At 41.3% G+C, this 25161-nt stretch overlaps 4 protein-coding genes across 5 annotated transcripts; 1 reads left to right on the forward strand and 3 right to left on the reverse strand.

Annotated features, from left to right (window-relative positions):
- Window positions 1-358: 358 nt before the first annotated feature.
- On the reverse strand, window positions 359-12659 carry malt2 (MALT paracaspase 2). 2 transcript variants are annotated; one of them, XM_049588809.1, is made up of 17 exons: window positions 12492-12659; window positions 11956-12123; window positions 9599-9765; window positions 7588-7718; window positions 7281-7437; window positions 6987-7174; window positions 6783-6879; window positions 6515-6565; window positions 6100-6192; window positions 5775-5978; window positions 5384-5561; window positions 5214-5288; window positions 4948-5075; window positions 2665-2814; window positions 1980-2137; window positions 1742-1879; window positions 359-1474 (listed from the first exon to the last, which is right to left on the reverse strand). In XM_049588809.1, the coding sequence occupies exons 2-17, from the start codon at window positions 12090-12092 to the stop codon at window positions 1037-1039; spliced, it is 2490 nt and encodes an 829-aa protein (XP_049444766.1). In that variant the 5' UTR covers window positions 12093-12123; window positions 12492-12659; the 3' UTR covers window positions 359-1036. The 2 variants fall into 2 exon arrangements, with proteins under 2 accessions (XP_049444766.1, XP_049444767.1); XM_049588810.1 differs by lacking the exon at window positions 12492-12659 and having other exon boundaries at window positions 11956-12471.
- Window positions 12660-15230: 2571 nt separating this feature from the next.
- mrpl54 (mitochondrial ribosomal protein L54) lies at window positions 15231-18270 on the reverse strand. Its single transcript, XM_049587304.1, has 3 exons — window positions 18061-18270; window positions 17640-17796; window positions 15231-16014 (listed from the first exon to the last, which is right to left on the reverse strand). Exons 1-3 carry the CDS (start codon window positions 18185-18187, stop codon window positions 15882-15884), a joined length of 417 nt encoding a protein of 138 aa, XP_049443261.1. The 5' UTR covers window positions 18188-18270; the 3' UTR covers window positions 15231-15881.
- An 81-nt stretch (window positions 18271-18351) lies between these two features.
- On the forward strand, window positions 18352-21869 carry fam32a (family with sequence similarity 32 member A). The gene is made up of 4 exons (XM_049587305.1): window positions 18352-18507; window positions 19666-19810; window positions 20848-20901; window positions 21627-21869. Exons 1-4 carry the CDS (start codon window positions 18434-18436, stop codon window positions 21693-21695), a joined length of 342 nt encoding a protein of 113 aa, XP_049443262.1. The 5' UTR covers window positions 18352-18433; the 3' UTR covers window positions 21696-21869.
- A 147-nt stretch (window positions 21870-22016) lies between these two features.
- On the reverse strand, window positions 22017-24103 carry fh (fumarate hydratase). The gene has a single exon (XM_049587303.1). The coding sequence runs from the start codon at window positions 24058-24060 to the stop codon at window positions 22561-22563; it is 1500 nt and encodes a 499-aa protein (XP_049443260.1). The 5' UTR covers window positions 24061-24103; the 3' UTR covers window positions 22017-22560.
- Window positions 24104-25161: the final 1058 nt, after the last annotated feature.

Below are 25161 nucleotides of genomic sequence, written 5' to 3' on the forward strand. Positions count from 1 at the left end.
AATTAGAACCGGTTCAACCTCGCAGTAATGTGTGCTAGATGCCTGTGCCATTTGTTAATACTTTGCATAGTTATAGTAGGTGCCAAAAAAGGCAAGCAAACATATGACAGCATGAACTGTTCTCCTCTCCAAACATGATTTTACTAGAGATACCAAACTCTGCTGCACTCTGCACCTGCATTTATTACACTTTTTGATATGTTCATTTGAAATACCGTACAAAAAAGTTATTGGAAAGTTTTCTTCATTCATTTTTTTCTTGTTTGCAGGGTTTTCCATGCCCATCACTTTTGTGCTGCATTCTTTATTTGCAACAGGAACCAATAAAGGAAGTCACCCACACTCAGAAATACCCAGAAACATTTTTTTATTGTACCCAATCAGATTTTTCCATGTCATTCTTTTTGGCTGGACCACAACAGCCATATAGGTTTTGACCTAGTCATGATAGCTAGTTAATAAGTGGTGCAAAGACGTTTCACGGAGGTGCAGATATTCATAATCATGCAGGTAATTTCTATCAGTTGTGAATAGATATAATATTTTGTTAAGCATAGTTAATCCAGTAAAGTTTGGGGTCTGTCTTTGAGATGTTTTGAAAATGGGTGTGAAAAAAAGAGTGAAACCAATGAGTGTCAACACATTTGCAAGAAAAGACTTCTGCTGTGCTGAGAAGGTGATGATAAAGATCAAGGGGATTCAAGTTTCATTAAGCGTGTCTTAGGAACTGAGACCAACTGTAAATGGATGTTTTATTTCTTCCTTCTTAACAATCAGAACACATGTTGACCTTGATGTGCAGTGAGTTCACATTTTCAATGCACTGTGTATCAAACTCTTATAAAAACCTTTATATAACATTACAAAAGCTTAATGCCTAGTTAAAACAACGAGAACAGCTAAACTGACACCGTACAATGACTTCTGCTTTTCTGAAACTGCAAAGTCAAAGGCTTCTCCTCATCTTTTCATTTTTTGTTTATCTGTCCTACTGATTTATCACAGTGTGTTGGTTTTATCATTGCTTTCATAATGCTTAGTGAGAATGAAAATTGTACATGTCACTAAATTTGTAGTTTGGCTCATTTAACTGGCTGTGGGGCAGGCTTTTACTGGCAACAAGCGCTCGAGGGGCATCAAATAATTCAGAACTGTCAATCTCCTCTGGAATATTGGCACTTCTGGATGCAGTTGGAGAGTCAGTGGTGGAGGGAGTTTGTACGTGATATGTCCATGTATTATTTGAGGCTGAACCAACGGAGGCAAAAGACCCGGCGAAATAGGAGCACTCTGGAACGTCGAAGGAGTCGAAGCTGGAGGAGGAGGAGGCAGAGCAGGCGCGAGGTGGTCGTGGTTCGTGCAGGTTGAGTTTGGAGACCAGTGGTTTACCAACTGTCACGGATTTCCTTTCCTGTATTTCGTCATCCATATTGGAGTAGGTGTAATGAAGGCAGATGGTGAATGTGAGCTCCCTCTGTGCAAACAGTGAAGAGCAAAATGAGAATATGAAAAGGTTTCTATGCCGTGAGTTCTTCTATTCAATCCAATGAAATGTCACTCAATAGAGCATGCTTAAACTCTATCTTTCAACATAAGCATTTAATATGATGGTGTGAGCTTTATTCTTGACTGTGCCAAACACGGTGTCTCTTGTGTCTCCACAAGACACATAAACATGATCAGGTGTTTCCTCGGACAGAAAAGGGAGAACTAATTACGAAAACAATAACAAGCATCTCACCCTGAGTCTCTGGAGGCATCGGATGCGTGTGTAGAGACTAGGGACCTCAGGTGAAGGAAGATTTTCCTTGATTAATAATAAACTGCCAGCTTCCAGCAGAGTCTCCTGGTTACTTTTCTTCAGATCGATGTCAACATCCTGCCAGTGTAACACAGAATACAGTGTAAGACAGGCCAGAACAAATGTCTCTCTGTCTTTTCAAATCTTAAATCTTCCTGTTTAATATCAGCTAACAAACCTGAGGGAAGTCAGTGAGCTGAGCACAGCAGGAAGCTATGTCGTTGGGCTTCTCGAGTATCCGAGTGTAGATGACCATGATGTTGGAGAACTCGGCAGCAAACCCGAGCTGAACCTTCACGCCACAGTCAAACTGCAGGACACGGCTCTCTGGCAGCACTATGACGAAAGACATTTGATATTTAAGTACACTTCACTCTAAGAAAGAAAAGTAAAAGCAACCTAGAAATATGACAATAGCTCAGGCTGCTAAAACACTGCTGACAGAGCCCATGGTTGCGGGTTCAATCCCCACTAAAGGCTAATAAATTTGGGGGCAGCAGTAGCTCAGTCCATAGGGACTTGGCTTGAGAACTGGAGGGTTGCTGCTTCCAAAGCCAAGTCCCTGTATGGTCCAAGTATGGAGCGTGGACTGGTGGCAGGAGAGGTGCCAGTTTGCCTCCTAGGTACTACCAAGGTGCCCTAGAGCAAGGCACAAACCCCCAATTGCTCTAGCTCTGACATCTCTCCATTTAATGCATGTATAGGTACTGTTTGTATGTGTGTGTATTTCGGGTCTGTGTGTATATGATAACAGAGGGGAAAAAAATGAATTTCCCCTCAGGGATTAATAAAGTAAATCCATAATTCTTGTAATATTTAATAATTCAAGGTAAGAAGATGTAAGATTGTAAGAAGAAGAGTACCATGAGCAACAGCCCACTGCATGTTTCGAGCTGATTGGGATGCAGAGCAGTCAGAGGTCTGTATGTGGTCGGTGAGGGAACGTCGTTCTGACAGATTACTGCGGAGCTCCAGAGCCTGCCTTCCTCGTGTGATCTCACAACGACCCATGTCTGGGAAGTAGAAAATAAAAAGATTTTAATACACATTATGCATTAAACCAGTGTCATCTGTCAAGGGTGTATCATGACATGAGCCGTACGTGGCAAAAGCTGCAACAGACTCACAATGTTCAGAGAGGGCAGTGCAGCAACATTTTCAGTGTAACCTGTCTCCATTTTCAGTATCAGTGCAGTCAAACTGAAAACATTTCACAAGCATTTCCTTGGTAGAAGAAAACAATTCGCCCACATACTGGTGTACCAGAATAAACACAGAACTGTATTTGTTTGCTGCCATAGAAGCAGCCAGTATCAGTACTTTGCAACAGGATGTTAATGAAGTGTTTTCACAGCATAGCAGGAAACACACAAGTGGAACTAATAAAAATAATGATAGCTCTGCTCCCTGGGTGTGTCAGTAAACCCATGTCACTGAGCCAACATACACAATACTAGAGCCTTCAAGAGTGAAACGATTCAAACGATAAAGAATAACACCACAAAGTTATGATTACACCTGTCGTTTCAGTGATGTGTTAATCATCTGATACGATCAGGATGTCAGACGGGACTCAAGGTCAAGGTCAAGGTAAACTTTATTATCCCACAAGTGGGAAATTCATGTGGTCACCATTACACATTTTCATTGTTATACAGCCTACTGTATAGCATTAAAAACAATAAATACAAAACATTAGGAAAGAAAAACAGTGACAAGACAGACAAAACAGTAAGAACATTGAAGAAACATGACAAGCATATATGAATAAATAAAACAGTTGGATGCTCATATATATGCTCATAGTTTAAAGTACTTAGGAATTTTTAAATCTATTGTTGTGCAGTCTACTTGCTGTAGGCACAAAAGACTTGCTATACCTTGTGGCCCTAATTTTCCTCTGCAGGATTGTGCCACTTGAGCTGTTACTTCTTAAAAACTTCAGATGAAGAGGGGGGGGTTAAGTCATTTAGAATTTGTTCTGTCTTTTTTAGACTGAGGTATTGTACAGTTTAGCTACAGATACCTGATCAGCTCCAATGATCCTACCGGCTGTTTTGACTATTCGTTGCAGTTTCTTCTGATCCTGAATATACATGTTTCCAAAGGCACAAATAAGGCCAAAGGATAAGACACTCTGCAAGAGAGATTTGTAAAACATCTGAAGAATACAGCTATCTATTCTAAAATGATTGAGTTTCCTTAAAAAAAAACATCCTCTTCTGCAACTTTTTGGTCTTATTTTGTGCACATTCATTGAATGCCAGTTTGTTGTCAATTTCAACACCCAAACATGTGTATGTTGAGACCCGCTCTACCACTTCACCATTGATATTTGAGGGTGGAACTATAATTCCCTTTTTATTAAAATCTATGACCATCTCTTTTGTTTTCTTTGCATTAACCACGAGGAAATTATCTGTACACCATTTAATAAAACCCTACATCTCCCTCTCAAAACCCCCTAGGGATGCAGTGTTAGACTTTAAAAAACCCACTAATGCTGTATCATCAGCATATTTAAAATAAGTGTGGTCTGACTCATATCACTATCAGATACAAAGATTAGAAGGTAAGATTTGAGGACATCACTAAAGCAGAGACACATGTTTAATAATCTGAATACACTCTTGGAACAGATCAAGCAAGAACACAGGTAATATATAGGGCTGGAAGAAAATCCTCATACAGGAGCTGCCTGCAAGTTTCTGCAATTTCAGGTCACATGATACAGAGTAATCTGACCCAGTGACTTTAGATACATAGAATATTTCATGCCCAGAAATGCTCCACATACCTTCAACAACAGTACATATCAAGATGTGTTTTTTGAGAGCCACTTAATTAGATATATATGTGAGATATAAGACGTGTACGTGCTTGTATTTTTCCCCTTCTGTATTGTTCAAAAGTAGGTATGGTGGTATGATACTGGGATACACAGGTATATATATGTTTTTGTTCTTGGTTTATTTTTATTATGAACATAGGCTACAGGTGTGGCATGTCACATGACTGGCTCAGGCAGCACTATGGGTATTTAAGATGGCGACTCTCTGTCATGTATCAGAAGTCTGAGGAAGAGGCTCGAAACATCACTCTGCATTAAAATCCTTCTTAACAAAAGCTACTTGGTGTCCACATACCTTCAGCCACTCTGTCTAGCATGACCGTGACCTTCTCATCTTCACACACTCGCCGTTTCAGGAAGCTTATGAAGATGCCATTCGACACGTCTTCCCTCTTCACTTCATATGCTTCAGCGTCTACACATCTAAACACACACATTGCACATGAGCTTTGGCCTGAAGTGGAGAGATTAACGTCTCCATCGCTGGATTAATTCAAAGCAAACAAGCAGAAACACCAACATAGTATGAAAATGTATGTACTGGAGAATAAGCACACTTACGTGGCATATCCAAACACTATATTCGCTGTCACCTTTAGCAGTCCTGGTTGCACAATGACATCATCATATAGGTTTCTAAAAGGAATAAATCATTAGAAGCATAGTATGGACAGAAGACGATTTCCTGAAGCTGGTACATTAAGTCATTCATTTAAAAAAAGCGTTCATACCTTTTGCGGCACATGTCCAGCAGGAATATGTTCAGTCCTGTCTCCTTCTCCTGCATCCTGGTGAGTATATTCTGCACACACAAACAGTGCTCTGATGTGTAGGACTCCGGCGCGTCGATGGGGACCATGAAACTGTTGCCGTAATTCTCATAACCATGACCAGCAAAGTATAGCAAACCTGTGAAGGGGAAGAACAGAGAAGTATTTTCATATTTTAGGAAGTGTGTTACAGGCATGTTTAGCTTATTGTTGGTAAAAAATGTCATTTTTTAAATAAGCGTTTAGTCAGTTTTATACTATATTTTCTTTTGTAACAGTCTTTGAAAGTACAGATACAGATATGGAAGTTTTAACATATTGAACATATTGTCCACATGGATTAGAGACCAACCATAGACTCCTTTGTCAAGCAGCAAGAGGAACTCTGTAACAGCGCTGTGCATCTCCTGCCAGTTGAGGTCGAGCAGGGAAACCACCTTAAAGTCCATTTGTCTGAGCATGTTGGTCAACTCGTGGACGTCAGCGATGGGAGCACACAGCTGAGTGTGGTGGAGGTAGTTCATGTTGCCAATCAGGAGAGCAACTTTGTCTGTGGCTGTGAGGGGAAGATAAGGCATCATGAATAATATGTTGTATACCTATCTTACGGAGTGTATTTTGCTGCACAGACAGTGTGTTGTGACTGCACTGTGTCTATTTGTTTGCACAAAACCCACCATAGAAATTCTTGGCTAATGGGGGCGGATTGGCTATCTGTTGCAACGGATTTATTCCTGGTCCGCAGGTTGACCGGTGGACTTCCTGTGAATCTATCAACACCAACGTGAAAAGATAGTTTAAAGATATCATGCTGTTCAATGTCTTACTTTCATTTCTACAGTGCTTGGCAGCCACACATACACACATTGCTTTCCTGTGATCAGATGAACCAAGTACGCAACTAATCAAATACGTAGTTTGAAGATTTAAAACAAACACACACAACCTACTAGTACCTGCTTCAACACAAACAAAGTAAGCCTTGCGTTAATGTACATCCAAAAACAGGAACCAAAGCGTAATGTAATGGCAAAGGAACTAAACCTCTACTGTAGTTCCTGTAATGATAATAAATCAGAACATAAATAATACCTAGACCACGATCGACTTCTACCCAGGAGGCATCAGTGATGGAACTGGGGCCTGTGTGAAAGTGCAAAACAGGAAGTTATTCACTGCACAGCACTGTGCATTTGCTTAAGCGTGTTGAGTCTATCAATGAGTAATGCCAGACTAAATGCTGGTCTAATTATGTTCACAGATTCCTTGAAAGTAATACGATTCATTTAATTATTGTAAGTGTTTTGAAGACATCTTTTATCTCTCTGAAAATAGAAAAAGAAATGTGCCTGGGTCTCACCTATTGTGACTGTTGCTGCTTCAGTCCACGCCTCGTGATACAGATTGAACACCTTGCATTTGTACTGTCCTCTGTGTGCTGTGGTCACGCCTGGGATCTGAAGGGGATATAAGAGGACACAACATCAACTATACTAAATTTTGTTAATGAATACCCCCCTATAATAATGTTTTTTAGGTCACAACAGACTCTGTACACATTTACCTTGAGTGAACGTGTCTTGTGTTGTGTCATGGGCGCCATGTTGTGGTACCACTCATACTGCGCAGGAGGGTTGGCCTCTGCATTGCACTCCAGGAACAGAGTGTCGCCCTCAGACACTACGTGGGACTGAGGCTGATGGGTGATACGCAGCCCACTCACTGCCCCTGGAAACAGACTGCTGCTGCAACCTGAGATGACAGGATATACCAGGACATAGATCAGATGCCATGAGATGAGATAAAACAAGGGAAACACAGAGACGAGAAGGAGGAGAAGGAGGAGAGGAGGAGGTACCTGTACTGGGACCTGCAGACTGGACGAAGCGAACAAGAGCCCACTGGGAGAAGACACAGTTTTCTCCGTGGTTGACTCTACAGATGTAGTGACCCTGGTGAGCTGTGGTTAAAGGGCACAGAACCAGCTCTGGTGTGCTCCCTGTCTCATCCAGAATCTAAAAGAAGGAAACAATCTACCAATAACCAATTTGTAAATGACAATTACCATCACCACATTAACATCCATGTGATGTAAAGTTTCTTGGTTGACCTGAAATGTTATTGATACTTTTTATTGTCACGTAATCACACAAGATTTGACTGACCTCCTCTTTGCCTTTGAACCACTGGTAGCTGAGTCCAAGGGAACCAATGGCTCTGCAGGTCAACACCACCCTGCCCCCCACTGTGGCTTGCTGGGTCTGTGGCTGCACCGTGATGTGGATCAGCTCTGCCACTACCACACACACACACACACACACACACACACACACACACACACACACACACACACAATATACAATCATGCACAGACAAGAAGAAACAGAGCAAACAGGTATTTTCATTTAGATGTGGAGCCTCAGAGTATGTTTTTTTGACACTAACTTGTGAAAGATGAATACAACTGGGCCACGGCCTTATGATCATTCATGCTGACTCATTGGTATAGCTAAGAGGCATTTCACTTAAACTGAGCCATCGCTAATGTTATTTATCGCATCTATTATAAGTCAAAATCTGCACACTGAGAAAGGTCTATTCACAAATAAAGCACCAGTGCTTCAACATGTACTTTCAACCTGGTGAATAGAGGTGCTGCAGCAATGGAGCACTAGACCCCTAACGCATAAATATGTACCTGGACCCTTTCAGACACAAACACACACCCTGTACTTAAAGAGGAACTAAGCCCCTTTTTCAACAACTCTCCCAAATCCAAAAGTGAGAGTGCTAACATTCAAATTTGTGAGGTCATAGGGTGTAAAGTCTGGAGCTGCTCCATAGACAATGAATAGGGACAGATGTTCAGATCAGATCAGTGGTTCCCAACTGGTCAACAGGGTCCAGATTTCTTCTTTGTCATTAGTTCAAGGTCCACACAGTTTAATATATTCAGCTTCACACTTGTGTTTGGCCATATGGACAAGCTAGTTTGCTGTCTCTGTCTAGGAGCTGTCCATTAGTCTTTTACTTTACAGCAGGAAATGTCACGTCAAAATAAAAGCTATGCACCAGAAATTTACTGTACTTCAAAATTATGTGTTTTTTACAAATGTTTTTTACAAACACATGGGAACCGGAGGGTTGCCAGTTTAAGTCCCGGTACGGACCAAGTATGGAGAATGGACTGCTGGCTGAAGAGGTGCCAGTTTGCCTCCAGGGCACTGCCGAGGTGCCCTTGAACAAGGCACTGAACCCCCACCTGCTCAGGGCGCCTGTCCAAGGCAGCCCCCTTGCTCTGACATCCCTTTCTTAATGCATGTATAGGTCCTGTTTTTGCATGTGTGTGTATTTTGGGCCTGTGTGTATATGACAACAGAGTGAAAACACTGAATTTCCCCTCAGTGGTTCATAAAGTGTATCTTCTTCTTCCTCTATTTCTGTGGTTTCTGGCTTTGAGAGAGAGTAGCTAAAGTTCACTAATATTCTTCCTCTTGACCATTGAAAAAACCTATTGGAATTCTTAATTTAGGCAATGTCGCCCTTTAATGTGGTATAATGAACATGTGTTAAAGAATACGTTTGACATCACAGCCAAATTTAAAGCAAAGATTCACGTTCTACAGACAAATATCAATATGTTTGTACTATTTAGGTCATCAGATTTAATGGTTTAGCTCAAGGGCGTATAAGCAAAGTATGATGGTATCCCTTCTGGGAAACAGACCCAATGTTATTTCAGGTCCCTCGACTTTCTGGGTAAAGAGGTAGGCTGTTCCCTGAAAAGCCGTTTCTATTCATTTGCATATGTATTGCACCACGTGTCACTTCCCACACTTCACACTGCTGCTGTCGGGGTGCAGATACAGGACCCTGAGGTGGAGACGGGCATGCTTCAACAAGAGCTTTGTCTCGTCTGCCATCTCTGCACTCAATAACCTCCCCCAATAACTTGTATGGACCCAGCCCTCCTGAGTGTGTTATATGTGTCGGTTGTTCAATGTTTGGTAGTGTTTGTGCATTGTGTGTGTATTCACATTTTGTTCAATGTTTGGTGGTGTTTGTGCATGGTGTTTGTTGGCGGTGTTTTGTGTATCCAAATGTGACATATTGTGAAAACAATTTTTTTTCTATCTATCTATCTATCTATCTATCTATCTATCTATCTATCTTTACCTGTGGTGGTGAGGTACTGCACAGCTTCCTGGTGGCCCATCTTCCTCAGGCAGTGAAGCAGGAAGTCCAGGGAGCAGGCACGATCGGCAAGCCGAGCCAGGAGGGTGCGTCCTGGGCTGCCTGCAGCACTCAGTACCTGCAGTGAGCAGCTGGTCAGCTCGTTCTCACTGCAGGGAGGACAGGCGTTCAATGGGTAGTGTTAGTCAGTCTGTTAATCCTGTGGTGACAGTTGAAGGGGCCCAAAGCAGGGGAGGGCCCAGAAAACTGGTAGGAATGTGCAGTATGATGGAGGAACAAACACAGGGCATAGGTACCATTTGAACATTGTGGGAGTCCTCCGACAGAAAATTGTGAGCATCAAATACTTAAAGGTCCCATACTGTAAAAATGTTTTTATCATAAAGCAGGTACGAGGAGCTATATAAAAACTATTAAAGTAGATGTCAAAACATTGAGTCCACAACGAACTACACACAGTCCTTATGCAGAAACCTGTACCTGTAAACAAGCCTTCAGGACTTCCATAAAGTTGTGATGTCACAACTATATGCTATAAAGGTAGAAACTGGGTCTACAGTGCTGTTACATTCATTTCTCAACTGAAATGATGCTGCAGAGATACTCAGAGCGCAGATACGGAAGACCCAGAAACACTGTCCATTCAAGAGTAGACTGGGCTTTTTCACGAGGGAAGCTTAAAGAGATAGCCGCTAAAATAAAGCGTTTCAGACAGAGGGTGAATACAGGTATATTCAGTCATACAGTATTAGGAAATTATGCTGGTTTTTTTACATTAAAGCATGTAAATATGTTCTAACAGAAATCTAAGATACAAGTATAGGGCCCGTGTCCACCAACGCAATTTTTCCGTGCTGAAAACACCCAGCTGGGAGCTTTGGAAAGAACCTTGGTGCCACCATGTTTTTCCAGCTGAGAGGCTTTGATTAAGCCTGGTTGCGATGACATGTCGGCACAAGGTAGAGTGCTTGCTGTGGATGAGGCCAAGGCTGAAGCATGCAGGGAGAGAACGGACCTGCAGGTCTTTGTGGGTTCATAAGAGGAAACACAATATATATATATATATATATACAGTAATATTAACAGATTTCTTCTCCATAGTGATTGTTGTTCAGCACTTGTACATGAAAGACGTGACAGTTTGTCTTCACAGTATTCGTCTCTCCTCGATTGTGATTAAACTGCCCAAGTGACAGTAACAAGCACAGCGATTTTTTACCCAAAGTTGAACACCTTTGCAACTCTTGGCACTCAGAAAAAAAGCACCCAACCGGCAGCACTCAAGACAGAATTCATGTTCAACGTGTCATCCTGCTGCTGGCATTTGTAACGCTACGTATTGACGCAGCGTATTTACCAGTCCCTCCAGAAAATCGTGATCTTGCGTTCACAATAATTAACGCAAAGTCAATGAAAGTCCACAATATTTGCGGGGGTTTGCAATTTTTCAAAAGTCCCCCGACTTTTCCGCGTCGAGCATGCGACGTAATTTAAAACATGTTGTTTTACAGTCACATTGTCTGGTTTAAGAGCTACAATATTCACTCAGGATTTTATGCAACATTATTGGAGTCCATGTTTTGAAACTAATTAAATAAAACTGAAGAAGAGAACTATAAAAACTTTTGCAGCTATTTTGTAATATTCAGTATGATTATTATAGCAAGTGATTACATGGAGGTAGTAGTTTAAATTTCTATTTTTTTTCTGCTTTTGTCATGTGCTGCAATTTCCTGCAAAAAATCACAGAAAAATTTTTATCGCAATTTTTTACAAAACTGGCCACAAATTCAAGGGTTTTAGGCCGCAATTTCAAGGTTTGTTTTTTTTTGCCACGAGATCCTGGAGGGACTGATTTATGCAGTGCTACAAATGCAGACAACGCAATGAGGCGCTCCCATTGCAAAGCATACATTTTTTTTTACGCCTGCCAGGGAAACAAACGCTTTGGTGGACACCTACACATGTCAATTAGCATAATATAGGACCTTTAATATCCTGCATTTTGATAAATTGTATGCACCAATTAGTGCCTCTTCTTCATTAATTTGTTGAGTAAATGTCTTTAATTTTGTCAAAATAAAAGTCTTCGTTAACTTAAATGTTTTAATTGGGGGTGACAAATGCATGTGCTCAATATAGAGGGGAATGTGTCCCCCTGTGTCCCCCAACATCTACACCCATGCTGTGTATCATACATGCCATACACCAGAGACAATCCCTGTACTACAGTATGAAGTGTCAATGTTAAAATGAGTCATTATGGTGGTGAAAAAGGTGTGAAAATAACTGCACAGTGAATGAAGCTTCCCCATTATGTGATGCGTTCAATGTCTCACCTGCAGCGGAATTTGGGCTGCTCGGACACGGCACTGGCCAGCTGCCTCCATCCGCAGGTGGAGTTGTCCAACATCTTTGACAGCTTGTTCAGCACTTGTTCACTCAGAGTACCAACGCTCAGTTTCCATACCTCCATCTCCGTATGTGTCACACTCACACCTAGAGACCTACAAACAGCAACGTAAAGTGAAAGTGCGCTAAAAATCTGACCCCAGCAGAGCTCTGATTGTTGGATGAGTCTTCCACACGGCTTGTCGCTACCAAACTGCAGGGTGCAAACACAGGCTGGGATCAGTTTAATGACAACGGGTGGCGCGGAGGTAAATCCGCCTGTAAGGTTACTCCACACGCGGCAGGAGATGTTAATCTTATTCAGGAAATAAGTCAGGTAACAGCGGAGCTAGAAAACGAAACGACAAAGTATATTCACACCAAACTACACAGCACGACGTCGATTAATAACTGCGCTGCCACTTGCCGCTTCCGCCACGAACACACAGGCTGTAACTTTAATAAAAGTGGTGAGGAAACTTACCGACAGGTCGGTGATCACATCCAAATGTGGAGAACAAAAGAGGAACGAGCCTTTTCATATAAAACAGCAGTGTGAGGGATGTTTCACCCCATCAGATTTCCAATCTTACGTGATTTTGTTCCCCAGATGATTTGCTTCTCATTTCGGTTCCTCATTTCATTTCTGACATCCCCCGGTCATTTGCATGAAGCGTTGTCATGGCAACACCAGTTATTGAAGCCAACTATACAGAAATACAGAAAGTGTTAGACTCACATCCTAGAAAGTTTTTCTTATGAAGAGTTCTCATACTCATTAAGTAAATTTAGTAAATTATATATCAATAATTTTAAGTGTATAAACTTTTTATTACAGTGGCAGAGACCTTTTCGAAGAACAAAATCCTAAGAGAGGTTAAAGATAAATTCAAGGAAAGGCAAACCAACTTTGACAAAAGGTTATGCACCGTAAATTGCAATTTTCTCTGCATGTAGACCATTTACAAACTCATAACCCGCAACAATTTTCGAATGAAATTACCAGATTGGGCCCCAAAAAGCCAAGGGAAATTCCCATGGAGGTAAATGTAGTTCTGATTCAGGGGTTGTATTACAGAGATGACTGATGATTCATTTAATTATGTTTTTTAAAAGAAATAATTACTTAAAAAGTATCAATGGAGTCTTAAATTAATGAAATTTCCAATGAAGTTCTGGAGTCTCTTAATGATTCATATGAGGTGTTTCATTCTTTTTTTGATAGTGGCACCATTCTTAGTTAGTTGGTTAGTTATTTTATTGACACAAACAAATACAATATTTGGGTCTAAACAATATACATATATGAGATAAACCCATTAGTAAAAACAGTGTATGGTGAATTACTGGTGTAAAGTGGATGGACAGATGTAGCCGAGTTGATGGCTTGGTAGGTCTTGTATCTTGTTCCGATAATCTCTCTACGGTCACAGACAAGTATTCATGAAGTTGAAAATGAGGTTCATTGCTTCTTTTATTGTCCTGTATATGAATACATGAGGAATGTACTATTCAGTAAAATGACCTTTATCTATGTTGATTTCTTTTTGATAAGAAAAAATTAGAGTTTTGTTTCAGAAGGGGAAATTTTTGAGTGGCTGAATTTCTTTGCAGGGCCCGAGATAGAAGGCAGAGTCAAAAAAAGGAAAATCCAAGGCACTCTTCTTTAAACGTATAGAAAGCCTTTATTCAAAAAATGCTGTTTCATTTAGAAAAAGTTAAACCATGATGAAAGTAGGTAACAGCCCACGCGTTTCGGCACAAAAGCCTTCCTCAGGGTGTAACCCTCAGCACACTAATGCTCCTTACGTAGGATGATTGGAAACACCTGGGTAAGTAGGAGGACAGTGGAAACATGAGAAATACCAGATCATGACCAGTAGATGGTTCCACCAATTGTTAAACAAGTAAATACTGAAATAAAGAAACAGAAACAAACACTGTATCTGTAATGATAGAAAAAAAGTTACAAAAAAGGACTGAAATCAATGTCTTCATTTAGACCTGGATAGATAGTGGCTTGCCATCTACTGGTCATGATCTGTTATTTCTCATGTTTCCATTGTCCTCCTACTTACCCAGGTGTTTCCAATCATCCTATGTGAGGAGCATGAGAGGCCGTTTACACGTACACGGTGATTTTGATAAACGGAGACATCTTCCTTCGTTTGTGCCCTTCGTTTACACGCAAACGGAGATTTCTCCTTTGAAAACGAGTCTTTCTAAAAACTCCGGCCAGAGTGGAGATTTTGGAAAACCCCGGCTGCGCATTTGCATGTAAACTGAGATAAACGGAGATAAACGGAGTTATAGGCAGTCGACGTCACAGTATGCGCCGGAACTTGCGCCTGTGTCAAAAGTACGACCTATGTTGCAATGGTGACAATGGAGGGTCCATGTCATTGGTTCGACAGCCCATTGGTTCGACATCCCATCCCGTCCGACTGTCCGTGGTGCCGAACGGCTTGCGGCGGACGTATGGTGTGCCGCGACCGGCTTGAGGTGGGGCAGGCTCACGGCTTATGTGTTTGTCACTTTCTTTTTCATTTTAACCCACACCATGATCTTTTCCTGACCCTAACCAGACCTTAACCACAGGGCATCATGATGATTTCTGAACGGACTTCGGAACAATGAGTTTAATATGGTTGGAACAATGGGATGTCGAACCAATGGGCAGTTCCCACAATGGATACATGGAAGGCTTGAGCTTCTCGTTACACTGCCACCTACAGGTTTGGCATGCTCTTGTGTATATATACATGGGTAAGTGTAAACGAAGATCTTTTTGAAAACGGAGACGGTGAAATGTCCGTTTATGAAAATAGCCGGCCACGTGTAAACGGCCTCTGAGGAAGGCTTTTGTGCCGAAACGCGTGGGCAGTTACCCACTTTCATCATGTTTTAACTTTTTCTAAATGAAACAGCCATTTTTTGAATAAAGGCTTTCTGTGCATTTAAAGAAGTGTGCCTTAGATTTTCCTTTTTTTGATGTCTATATTCCCACCAAAGAGCACCTTCGTCACATGATTAGTTGAACCTTCTGAGCACTCTGGACTTTCTTTTTGACACAGAAGGCAGAGTAGTCTGTTTCTGGACTGAGTAGTTAAATAACATGTAAGTTAGATGGTTACTGCAACGTCATTGTGATGGCGTCTTGTAAACCAATGAGGGTTGGGCAGAAGTAAGTGGGCCTGACACAAAACGCAAAACTTGCAGGACATGTATGTACTCCTGTTTATTTATGAGTTAGCAAAAAAGACAACAACAGTGAACTGATTTGTGGCTGCATCAGCCGGCCATTTCTTTTCAGATATGGATATAAACAAACAAACAGAGAAAAACAAACGTGTAGAAATGAATCCAATGCAATGCAGTATCTCTGAACCAAATACTGTAAAAAACACCTTTCTGAAATTGATAAAACAATCTCATTGTAAGGTTCTTTTAGTAGCTGTTGGGGAGCTTCAATCACATCCCAGGATTTTTGAAATTCGTCTACAATTTCTGGACAAATAGGCAAATACCATTTGCTTAAAACTGTGTCATACAATGGGAAGCAGCTGCTAAAGGGACCTGTTGGTGAGGCTGTTTTGCCACTGGCTGTTATCAAAGTCAAGACTGCTTATTATATTTAGTTTCTGTTGAGACTGTTTGGCGTTCGAGGCCTTACTCTGGTCGTGCTTTAACTTCATTACATAGTGAGTGTTAGGTTTTGTATTTCCCCCTTGTTTTTAACACAGCCAAGAAGGAGCTGTATATGCTGCTGGAAGTGGCAAAGAGTTGGTCTAATGTTATTTCATCAGGAAGCTGAACTTCTTCGACAGGTAATTCAGTCCACAGAGTCGAAGCCCTCTGTCAGTCCAGTGGGGGCCTAAAACTTCCGGCCTTTCTGTAATTTGTTGTAGCGCCAAATGTTCTCCTTCCTCAGACGCCTCCAATATTCCCAGGTGTCCTGGCTCAGCTCCTGCAGCTTTTTGGGTTCTCCCAGGTTGAACTGGAACAACCTGGGTGAATAAAATGAGAGGGGAAATCAGATCAGTGAAGATACATCAGTATTAGATTTATTGGCCGAGTATGTTTGGGCATACAGGGAATTTGAGTTATTTTTTTTTTTTTTACATGTAAATACAGTTTTCACCCAGAAACAAATCTGAGTTGCACAGACTGACATTACAGAGGAAAAACGTTTATAAAAACTGAACAGTGATTACAAGCTGTGTATTTTTGTCCATATAGTTGTACACTTTAATATGTTACCATTCTAGAGCACCTGATGTAATTCTAAGTTCCTGCTTTTCTCAAAATACCATTCAACTGCCAAAACTTCATGCCTGGGCTGCATTTAGTATATGTAGGTGGAGAGAGCAACAGGAAAAGTACAAAGTAGCATGTGATGCCTAAAAAGTTTTCGTGTTACTTACATAAATGTGAACATAAGTAACAATCCTTATTTGGGTAAAATGTGCACAGTTTTTCTGCTACGAAGAACATCAGAGGTGGGACCAAGTCACTGTTTTGCAAGTCACAAGTAAATTTTAAGTGTGGGCATTAAAGACCCAAATCATGTCCTGAGTCAAGACAAGCAACTCCCGAGCCAAGTCGCAAGTCAAGACTGGCAAGTTCCAAGTCTTAATCTTTGAATTACGAGTTCTAAACAAGTCATAATGTGCTCTTCACCACATGTAACACCATTTTTTTGCAAAAATAATGATGGTAATGACATACTAAATTCACCAAAATCATGAATGCTCTTATAAATTTGTATATAATTTTAATACAAGTTTGTTGGAATTTTTTGCATCTCTGTCTGTAATTTTTGATCTGATTTTTAAGTATACTGCAATTCTGTTTTTGTTGACCACTTCATAGCTTTTGTTCATTCATTCATTTTCCGTAACAGCTTATCCTGTTAGGGGTCATGGGGGGCTGGAGCCTATACCAGATGACACTGGGCGAGAGGCGGAGTACACCCTGGACAGGTCGCCAGACTATCAAGAACCCAGAGAAAACCCACACTGACACAGGGAGAACATGCAAACTCTGCACAGAAGGGCTCCCCCACCCTGGGCTTGAACCAGAAACCCCCTTGCTGTGAGGCAACAATGCTAACCACTGCACCACCGTGCTACCATGAACTAATTATCTTAGGTCTAATTTTTTTCCCCAACTGGCACTCAGTAATGTAATGTTAGTTCTTTCTGGTTCTCTCTAGAAACTTGACTGGACGCTGTTGGATTGGCTCATAAACCTGGATCTGGGGAATTAAGTTCGACTTCCTGGGAATGAATTGTGTTACATTAGCTGAATGAGAAAATGACGGGAAATGACTTAATCAATTTTTTAATAACATACATCTTTGTACTTGGGGGAGGGTATCAAGTCACAAGTCATTAGTGTCTAAGTCTAAGTCGAGTTGCAAGACTTTTTTGATTTTGTCCAGTCTGAAGTCATCAAATTTGTGACTCGAGTCCACATATCTAAAGAACACATTTACTTATTGATTTTTTTTTTGTTGACAGATACATTGAAAAAGAGAAAGGGAAATTTGACAAAATGCTGAAAAAGTTCAATTATGATGAGAGAAAGCAAATGCAAAAGTGGCAATAATAAATAAAATGTGCGCCCTCACCACTCTGGATACTGCTCAGGAGGCTTCAGCTGGGGGTCCTCTCCTTGTTTGAAGATGTTGACCCCTACTGCATGAGAAGTAAGTCTGGCAGGGTCTTTACACACCTCTGGACCCTTCAGCTCTTCTTTCACCATGGTTTTTCCTTTCCCTTTGGCCACTGGAAAGGACAGAGAAGATATATTTGCATCACCATAGTGACAGATTGAATTCTACTGATGATTTAATGGCAGATGCAGACACAAGCGATTTAGTAGATGAACGAACTTTGAAAGGATATATAGATAATAAAATCCACCATTAGGTTTCCACTCTTAATCACATGAGTGTTACTGTAGACAAAGTTAAACGTGTCAAGCAAAGCTAATGTACAAGCTGAACACAGAGACACTGAACAGAGATGTAACATGTCGTCTTTACTCACCAGCTTTCTTTGCATATCCACATGTCTGTACTCTGTTTAATACGCTCGTCCTGCACAGCGACGTGGTACCGTTGGCTGTGACGCATTTAGTTATCGTGAATATCCTAAATAAACTGTACCCTGACATATTTACTGTAGGTTACTAAACACACACAGCATGCTACAGTTTGACATTCATAGTTCCTTCTACTTCCGTTTTCTGCTTTGTATTTAGCTCTGTTCAAAATTATATACTGCCCCCTGTGGACGGGAAGACACGCTGCAGGACGGCTGAGACAAGTAACGTCTTCAACCGACAGGTGGCAGCACCGCTGTACGTGCGTCACGTTCTTTAATAACAAAGCAGAAGAAGACGGTTGAGCGCTTGTCGAAGATGTCCGAGTACGCCACCGTACAGAAGAGTGCCCTGAAAATAAAGGGTTTAGGAAGCATTTCAGCAGGTAAAAAGTAAGTATTTCGACATTTGGTGACATTATTTGAAAGAGACAATTCGTTTTAATGGATAAAAATACTTAAATAGACAGTCGCAGCCGATGAAAGCACCTGGTAAACAGGCGAGGCTAATGTTAGCATGTTTGCTAACAGAGCAGCAGTGCTACGTTAACGTTTCTGAGATGCTGTAAGTACGATAACGTGATATTTGGGCAAATTCATCGTCAAAATAGCACTGTGGGGTGAAAAACCACTAATCCCATCTATGACCTTTGTTCCCTGTGACAGTATGGAGTTTTACAGTTAAGGCTAAGAACACTAAAGCTAACGTTAGCTGCGTTATCATAACACAAGGTATTAACACGATCTCAACATATCAGTCAATTATTTATTCGTCGTATGGAAATAATACAAGGCACATCTCTAGTGAAATGTGAGGCCATTAGCTCTTATACCTCGTTTACGGTCATTAAGTCAATCTTTACGTCTTCTTATATTGATGGCAGCTGCTTTATAGTTGTCCATGCTTCCGGATGGTTCTGGTAATCCCTGGCCTCTGGTTGTCCACAAACCCTGACCTCAACATGACCTCAAACTAATTTTGAAATACATAATATGAACAGACAGCACATGATAAATAATGCAACATACTCAGAAACTCATAAAGATAATATAAACTGTACCCAGTGGTGGAATGCAACTAAACACATTTACTCATGTACTGTAAGCACAAGTATGAGTCTTTCCTTCTCATAACATGTTCTACCTCTACTCCACGACATTCATCTGACAGCTTTAGTTAATAGTTACGTACTGCCATTCCTCCGAAGAGAACTGCAGGCAGGAGGACAAAACTGTGGTAGCGTGGGCACAAGTATCAGCCGACACAGTCAAGTCTCAAGTCATGAATATCGAGTCAAAGTGAAGTCAAGTCTCCCTTAGTGTTGCAAGTGACTCTCAAGTCCTCAAATTTGCAACCCGAGTCGGACTTGAGTCAAGTCATGTGACTCATGTCCCCCACCTCTGCTATTCAGACTACTGTTAGTTATCTACATTCGATCATGTGTCTGTACAAGTGTCATCATCTTTGTCTGTCATTGCCTGTTGATGGGAGTGGTCAGCCTGGAAAGTCTCTGGTCAACTAACTTTCCATCACCTATCTGGTTTTCTCAGGAAGAAGAAGAAGGACAAGGAGAGTAAGCATCGCTTGGAGCAGGTCGCGACCAGTCAAAATGACGAGGAGGTGAAAACCAAGAAAGCTTATGTTGACAAAAGAACACCAGCACAAATTGCCTTTGACAAGATGCAAGAGAAGAGGGTAAGTTATAGCTGTCCAGCATTAAAAAGCTGCAGTGATTGGTTAAGGGGTTGATGCATAGCTAATAAAAGTTGTAACAAGCTATAGAAGTCAAATTTAGTAAAAGTGAACCATAGGCTAGCCAAAAAAAACCCCAAATGCTTTAATGCAATCTGCCACAATGCCATAATACAATAAAGATCCATACTTGGACACAGCCCAGCAATAAGCAAACCAGTTGCACATAGCAGGGTTGTTTTAAGCACAAACAGCATGAGCTTAAAGCAATACTTTTACAAAAACATAAACAGCAGTCCAAAAGACCTGCTGGATGTGAAAGACAGGCATACCGTCAAATGAAGATTTTGCTCAGTTAGCTTCAGAACCAGCAGTGCTGGAGCGGAACAGAAAACCCCAAATTATACATGTGGTTGTAGATTATCAACCGATGTGCTGTTTTGAACTTTTTGAACTGTAATGTTTTAAATACCACTGAGTGCGATAGACAACTGTGTTTAATAAAAATTTTAGCACATCAGAGTAATCCCATCCTGAAATGCTTTTTGATAAAATCATTTGTTAGCTCAGATAAGGTTAATGACATTGATGGTCTCAGTTTATTAGTCTTCACATCATGACAGTGTTTATCAGCCCTGTTCTACTCTGAGGACAAAGTTCATCATTTGAAACAGTGAATGTTGCGACATAATGTATGGTGGAGCAGAAACATAGTGAAGCACCATAACGTATACTGCGCAAAAACGTGTGATGATTTAATAAAACACATAGCCATCATGTGAGTAGAATATCTTACAGGCAGTTGCAGTGATTTCATAGCAGTAAGGCAGTTTGAGCATGTGATTTATTGCTAACAGGTGACACTTAAAAAAAACCTCAGCTGTTTTGCAGTGCCCCTGTTTTCTTGAGTTTGGGGGTGTTTAATGTAGTTGTGTCTAGTATTATACTGAAAGTGATGTGTTTCTGGAGGTGTTTAGTGATAATGTATATTTGTTAAGGCTTCTTTTGTATTAATTTTTTCTCTCTCTCTTTCCCTACAGCAAATGGAGAGGATTTTGAACAAGGCATCAAAGACACACAAACTCAGAGTTGAGGTATGTCAAGTCAGACCTGGCATTGCACTATTTCACCATGAAACATTTATTCAAGCACATTATGGGATATCAAACCAATGTGTATATATATATATATATATATATATATATACACACACACACACACACACACACACACACATTATTATGGCAATATTCAACTGGGCTTAAACAAAAAGTTATGAATGAATTTTTAATTGACTCTGCCAGTATGTTGTACGCACCCATTTCCTCATAAGAGATAAACTAGCTTAAAAATGTTATTTAATTAAAAAAAAAAAACTTTACAGGGAACCTATGTGTCGCCCTTCACATGTAGAAATTGTAAGTGTGCGACACATCAAGGCCCTGATCGGCAGCCTGCGTGAGAGATAACATTTAAAAGGAGAAAGCCGTGAGTGGGACAATGAATCGCTTTATTGTACGGAGTAAATTACAACAAAGCACTAGTGAAGACGACCTACTACCAAAAGAAGACAGCATCATGAAAGCTACCAGTCTGATTATTGTCTTATGTCATGATAAGAGCGATAATGCACATCATAGAACGTCTTGTGCACAGATACAAATACAGGTGTGCCTTGAGATTTCAGCTTGCTCTCTAGTGCACCTTGGGCTCACAAAGTTAGAATACCAAAGCTGTAGAATATACATTAGTCGAAATGATTTCAGATTTGCAAACAGAGAAATTTTATCAAAATTGAATGCATCTTCCTCTTTCACAGGATTTCAATCGCCACCTGGACACCCTGACAGAGCATTATGACATCCCCAAGGTCAGCTGGACCAAATAGAAGAGGAGCAAACGCTCATTTTATTTTGTTTTTACCACTTGTACAAAACTCTTGCACATGTATTTTTGTTTGCTTATTTTATATAATTACAATTACAGTTCCCTCAATTGGCATTCAGTCATTCTTATGTTTGAGCTTCTGATGTATACAATAAAGGATTTGAGTTCATTCTTATCCTCTGTGCTTCTCTTTTTACTTTGCATACCTCCATGTGATTTGACCATATTGAAAATCAGCTAATATTACATACATTTAAAATAAATCTGTGTGTGTGTGTGTGTGTGTGTGTGTGTATAAAAACAACAGAAATTAGAAGACAGATGCCAGAAACCAGAATATACTTGTATTTTAATGAATACATGTTGCACAGATGGCACATATACTGTAAACCAGAGCATACAGAGCAGAGTAGTTCCTGTTGGATCATTTGGGACGGCAGTGTGAACATGTGAGCTACCCTGAAGGTACCAACTGATAGCTGAGGAGTCTTTAAGACTTTAAATACCAAAACCAACAAGTTGGGAAACAAATTGACACATTTAACTCCCACAGAAAGTTGTATTGATGGTAAAACATAGTTGTGATGTGGAGTGACAGTATGACGAAAGACATACAGGTGTTGTGTGACAAACCCTGGTCAAGAAGTGTGTAACAGTGTATGTTTAACACTGACAGTATGCAAAATAGAAGCTGTATCGAACAACAGTAAAGGATTCCCAAAATTTTGATATGAGACGAGATGTTGAGGGTTCAGAGAATGTTTTGCTTGTTCAGTTCAGTCTCTTTGATTTAATTTGAAACTGTCTTTTCCCACACTAGAAAGTGTATCTTCTTTGTCTTGTAGTGCTTGTCATGTTGTCAGAGTTCACTTTGGCCCCAGCATTTCACTCGGCTTCACCCACTGGTCAAACTGCTCCTCCGTCAGGTATCCCAGCTCCACGGCCACGGCCTTCAGCGTGGACCCCTTCTTGTGAGCCGTCTTGGCGATGGTGGCTGCCTTGTCGTAACCGATGTGTTCGTTGAGCGCCGTGACCAACATGAGAGACTCGTTCATGAGCTTGTTGATCCTCTCCGTGTTGGCCTGGATGCCCACCACGCAGTTGTTGGTGAAGGAGACGGACGCGTCGCCGAGCAGCCGAGCCGAGTTCAGCACGTTCTTGATCATCATGGGTTTGAAGACGTTGAGCTCGAAGTGTCCGTTGCTGCCTCCGATGGTGACTGCGACGTGGTTGCCCATCACCTGGGCTGCGACCATGGTCATGGCCTCGCACTGGGTGGGGTTCACCTTCCCTGGCATGATGCTGCTTCCCGGTTCGTTCTCGGGTAAGATGAGCTCTCCGAGGCCTGAGCGAGGTCCTGACCCCAGGAAGCGGATGTCATTGGCGATCTTCATCATGCTGACAGCCACTGTGTTCAGAGCTCCACTCAGCTCCACCAGAGCATCATGGGCCGCCAGAGCTTCGAACTTGTTGGGAGCGGTGACGAACGGCAGGCCTGTGAGAGAAGAGACAGTGGAGGCGACTTTCTCAGCGAAGCCAATGCGGGTGTTGAGTCCAGTCCCTACTGCTGTGCCTCCTGCCGCCAGCTCATACACCCTGGGCATGGCGGCCTTCACTCTCTCAATGCTGTACTTCACTTGCTGGACGTAGCCGCCGAACTCCTGTCCCAGCGACAGAGGAACCGCATCTTGAGTATGTGTGCGTCCAATCTTGATGATGTCTTTGAACTCTTCAGCCTTGGCAGCCAGGGCGTCGTGCAGCGTCTGCAGGCCAGGCAGCAGGACGTGATGGACCTCTGTGGCTGCAGCAATGTGCATGGCAGTGGGGAAGGTGTCATTGGAGCTCTGACTCTTGTTGACATGATCATTGGGGTGGACGGGATCCTTGGAGCCTAGTTTGCCCCCCATGATCTCAATAGCTCTGTTGCTGATCACCTCATTGACGTTCATGTTGCTCTGAGTCCCAGATCCAGTCTGCCACACCACCAGAGGGAAATGATCATCCAGTTTACCAGCTGAAACCTCATCTGCAGCCTGGATGATTGCATTTGCGATCTTTGGGTCCAGGCCGAACTCCTTGTTCACCTCAGCAGCCGCTCTCTTCAGGATGCCAAAGGCCTTGATCACTTGGATTGGCATTCTCTCACTTGGACCCCCTATCTTGAAGTTCATGGTGGATCTGACAGTCTGAGCACCGTAGTACTTGTCAACTGGGACCTTGAGCTCACCAAACGTGTCCCGCTCGATCCTGTACTCTGAGCTGGCCATCCTGGACGTGCACAAGAGGAGTTTGGAGTTGACGCTGACTCTTTGTAAAGTCAGGAGGTTGCAGTTAAACTGCTGGACGCGCCGAAGAGACCGAATCATGGCTTCGCAGTAGAGGTGAATCCGGGGGGAGGTCAATGCAGCCTTCCACAGTGTGACCTGTTATTGGCTGAAGAGGAAACTGATCGCGAGGCAGCCAATAGCGAGGCAAGAGAGGCGGGACTTCCGCTGTGGCTGTCGTATCGGGTGGAAGTGATCCGGCTGTTTCATCCGGATCAGTGAAGCGTCTCACAACACTGCACGTTTGTACTTCCGGTTTGACAATTTACTTTGTAGAATAAAAGTGACGAATTTTACATATATGAATTAAAAATGTGTATATTTAATTTATCCAACAGACCAACTTTTAAAGAATTTAAGATATGATATTTCAGACACATATAGATTTTATAATATTAGCATAGAAACATTTATGGCCATCTACAATGTCTTGAAAACTGGTTTTAAGTTGTTTTGTGGGCCCCTGTTTATTTCAGTATTTTTTTTTTATTTTTCATTAATGCCTCACATCTTTAATCTTTATATAATTTTGTCATTATAATTACTGTAATAATATTTTTTAATTTATAATCAAATAATGATTTATATTTATAATTTTACTGATTATAATTTTTATCTTTAATTTGAATAAACCAATCCCCCCCCCCCCCCCCACCCCCCCTACCTCCCCACCCCCTAACATCTTCACATCTGTCTACGTGTTACATTACACATCTTTGGGGCTATTTCCGTACATTGCATATTATTTTTATTCTTAATACTGTGAACTTTAGCGCAGAATATATTTTAGCTGATTACTGATCAGTTCTTTCATTAAAATCAATTACACACATTTTAATAACATTTTTTTTATATATATATATATTTTTATTGTAATTTATTTCTTTTTTTGTTGTTTTATTTGTCAGTGCACCAAAACATAAAAGCAAATTCTTGAAAACCTACTTGGCAATAAAGTGGATTCTGTTACTGTCAGAATTTGCAACATAATGCACACTGTTTGTGTAATATATATAATGACAATGGATCATATGCAAGTTGACTATATTTGATAAAGGTGATATACTTAACTCCTCTACTGTGCATGGACCCAAATAGGGACGAACCCCCCACAATTAGGACTGTATTATTCTAATGTGTAAT

The sequence above is a fragment of the Epinephelus fuscoguttatus genome, linkage group LG10, assembly GCF_011397635.1.
Source record: "Epinephelus fuscoguttatus linkage group LG10, E.fuscoguttatus.final_Chr_v1".
NCBI lineage: Eukaryota > Metazoa > Chordata > Actinopteri > Perciformes > Serranidae > Epinephelus > Epinephelus fuscoguttatus.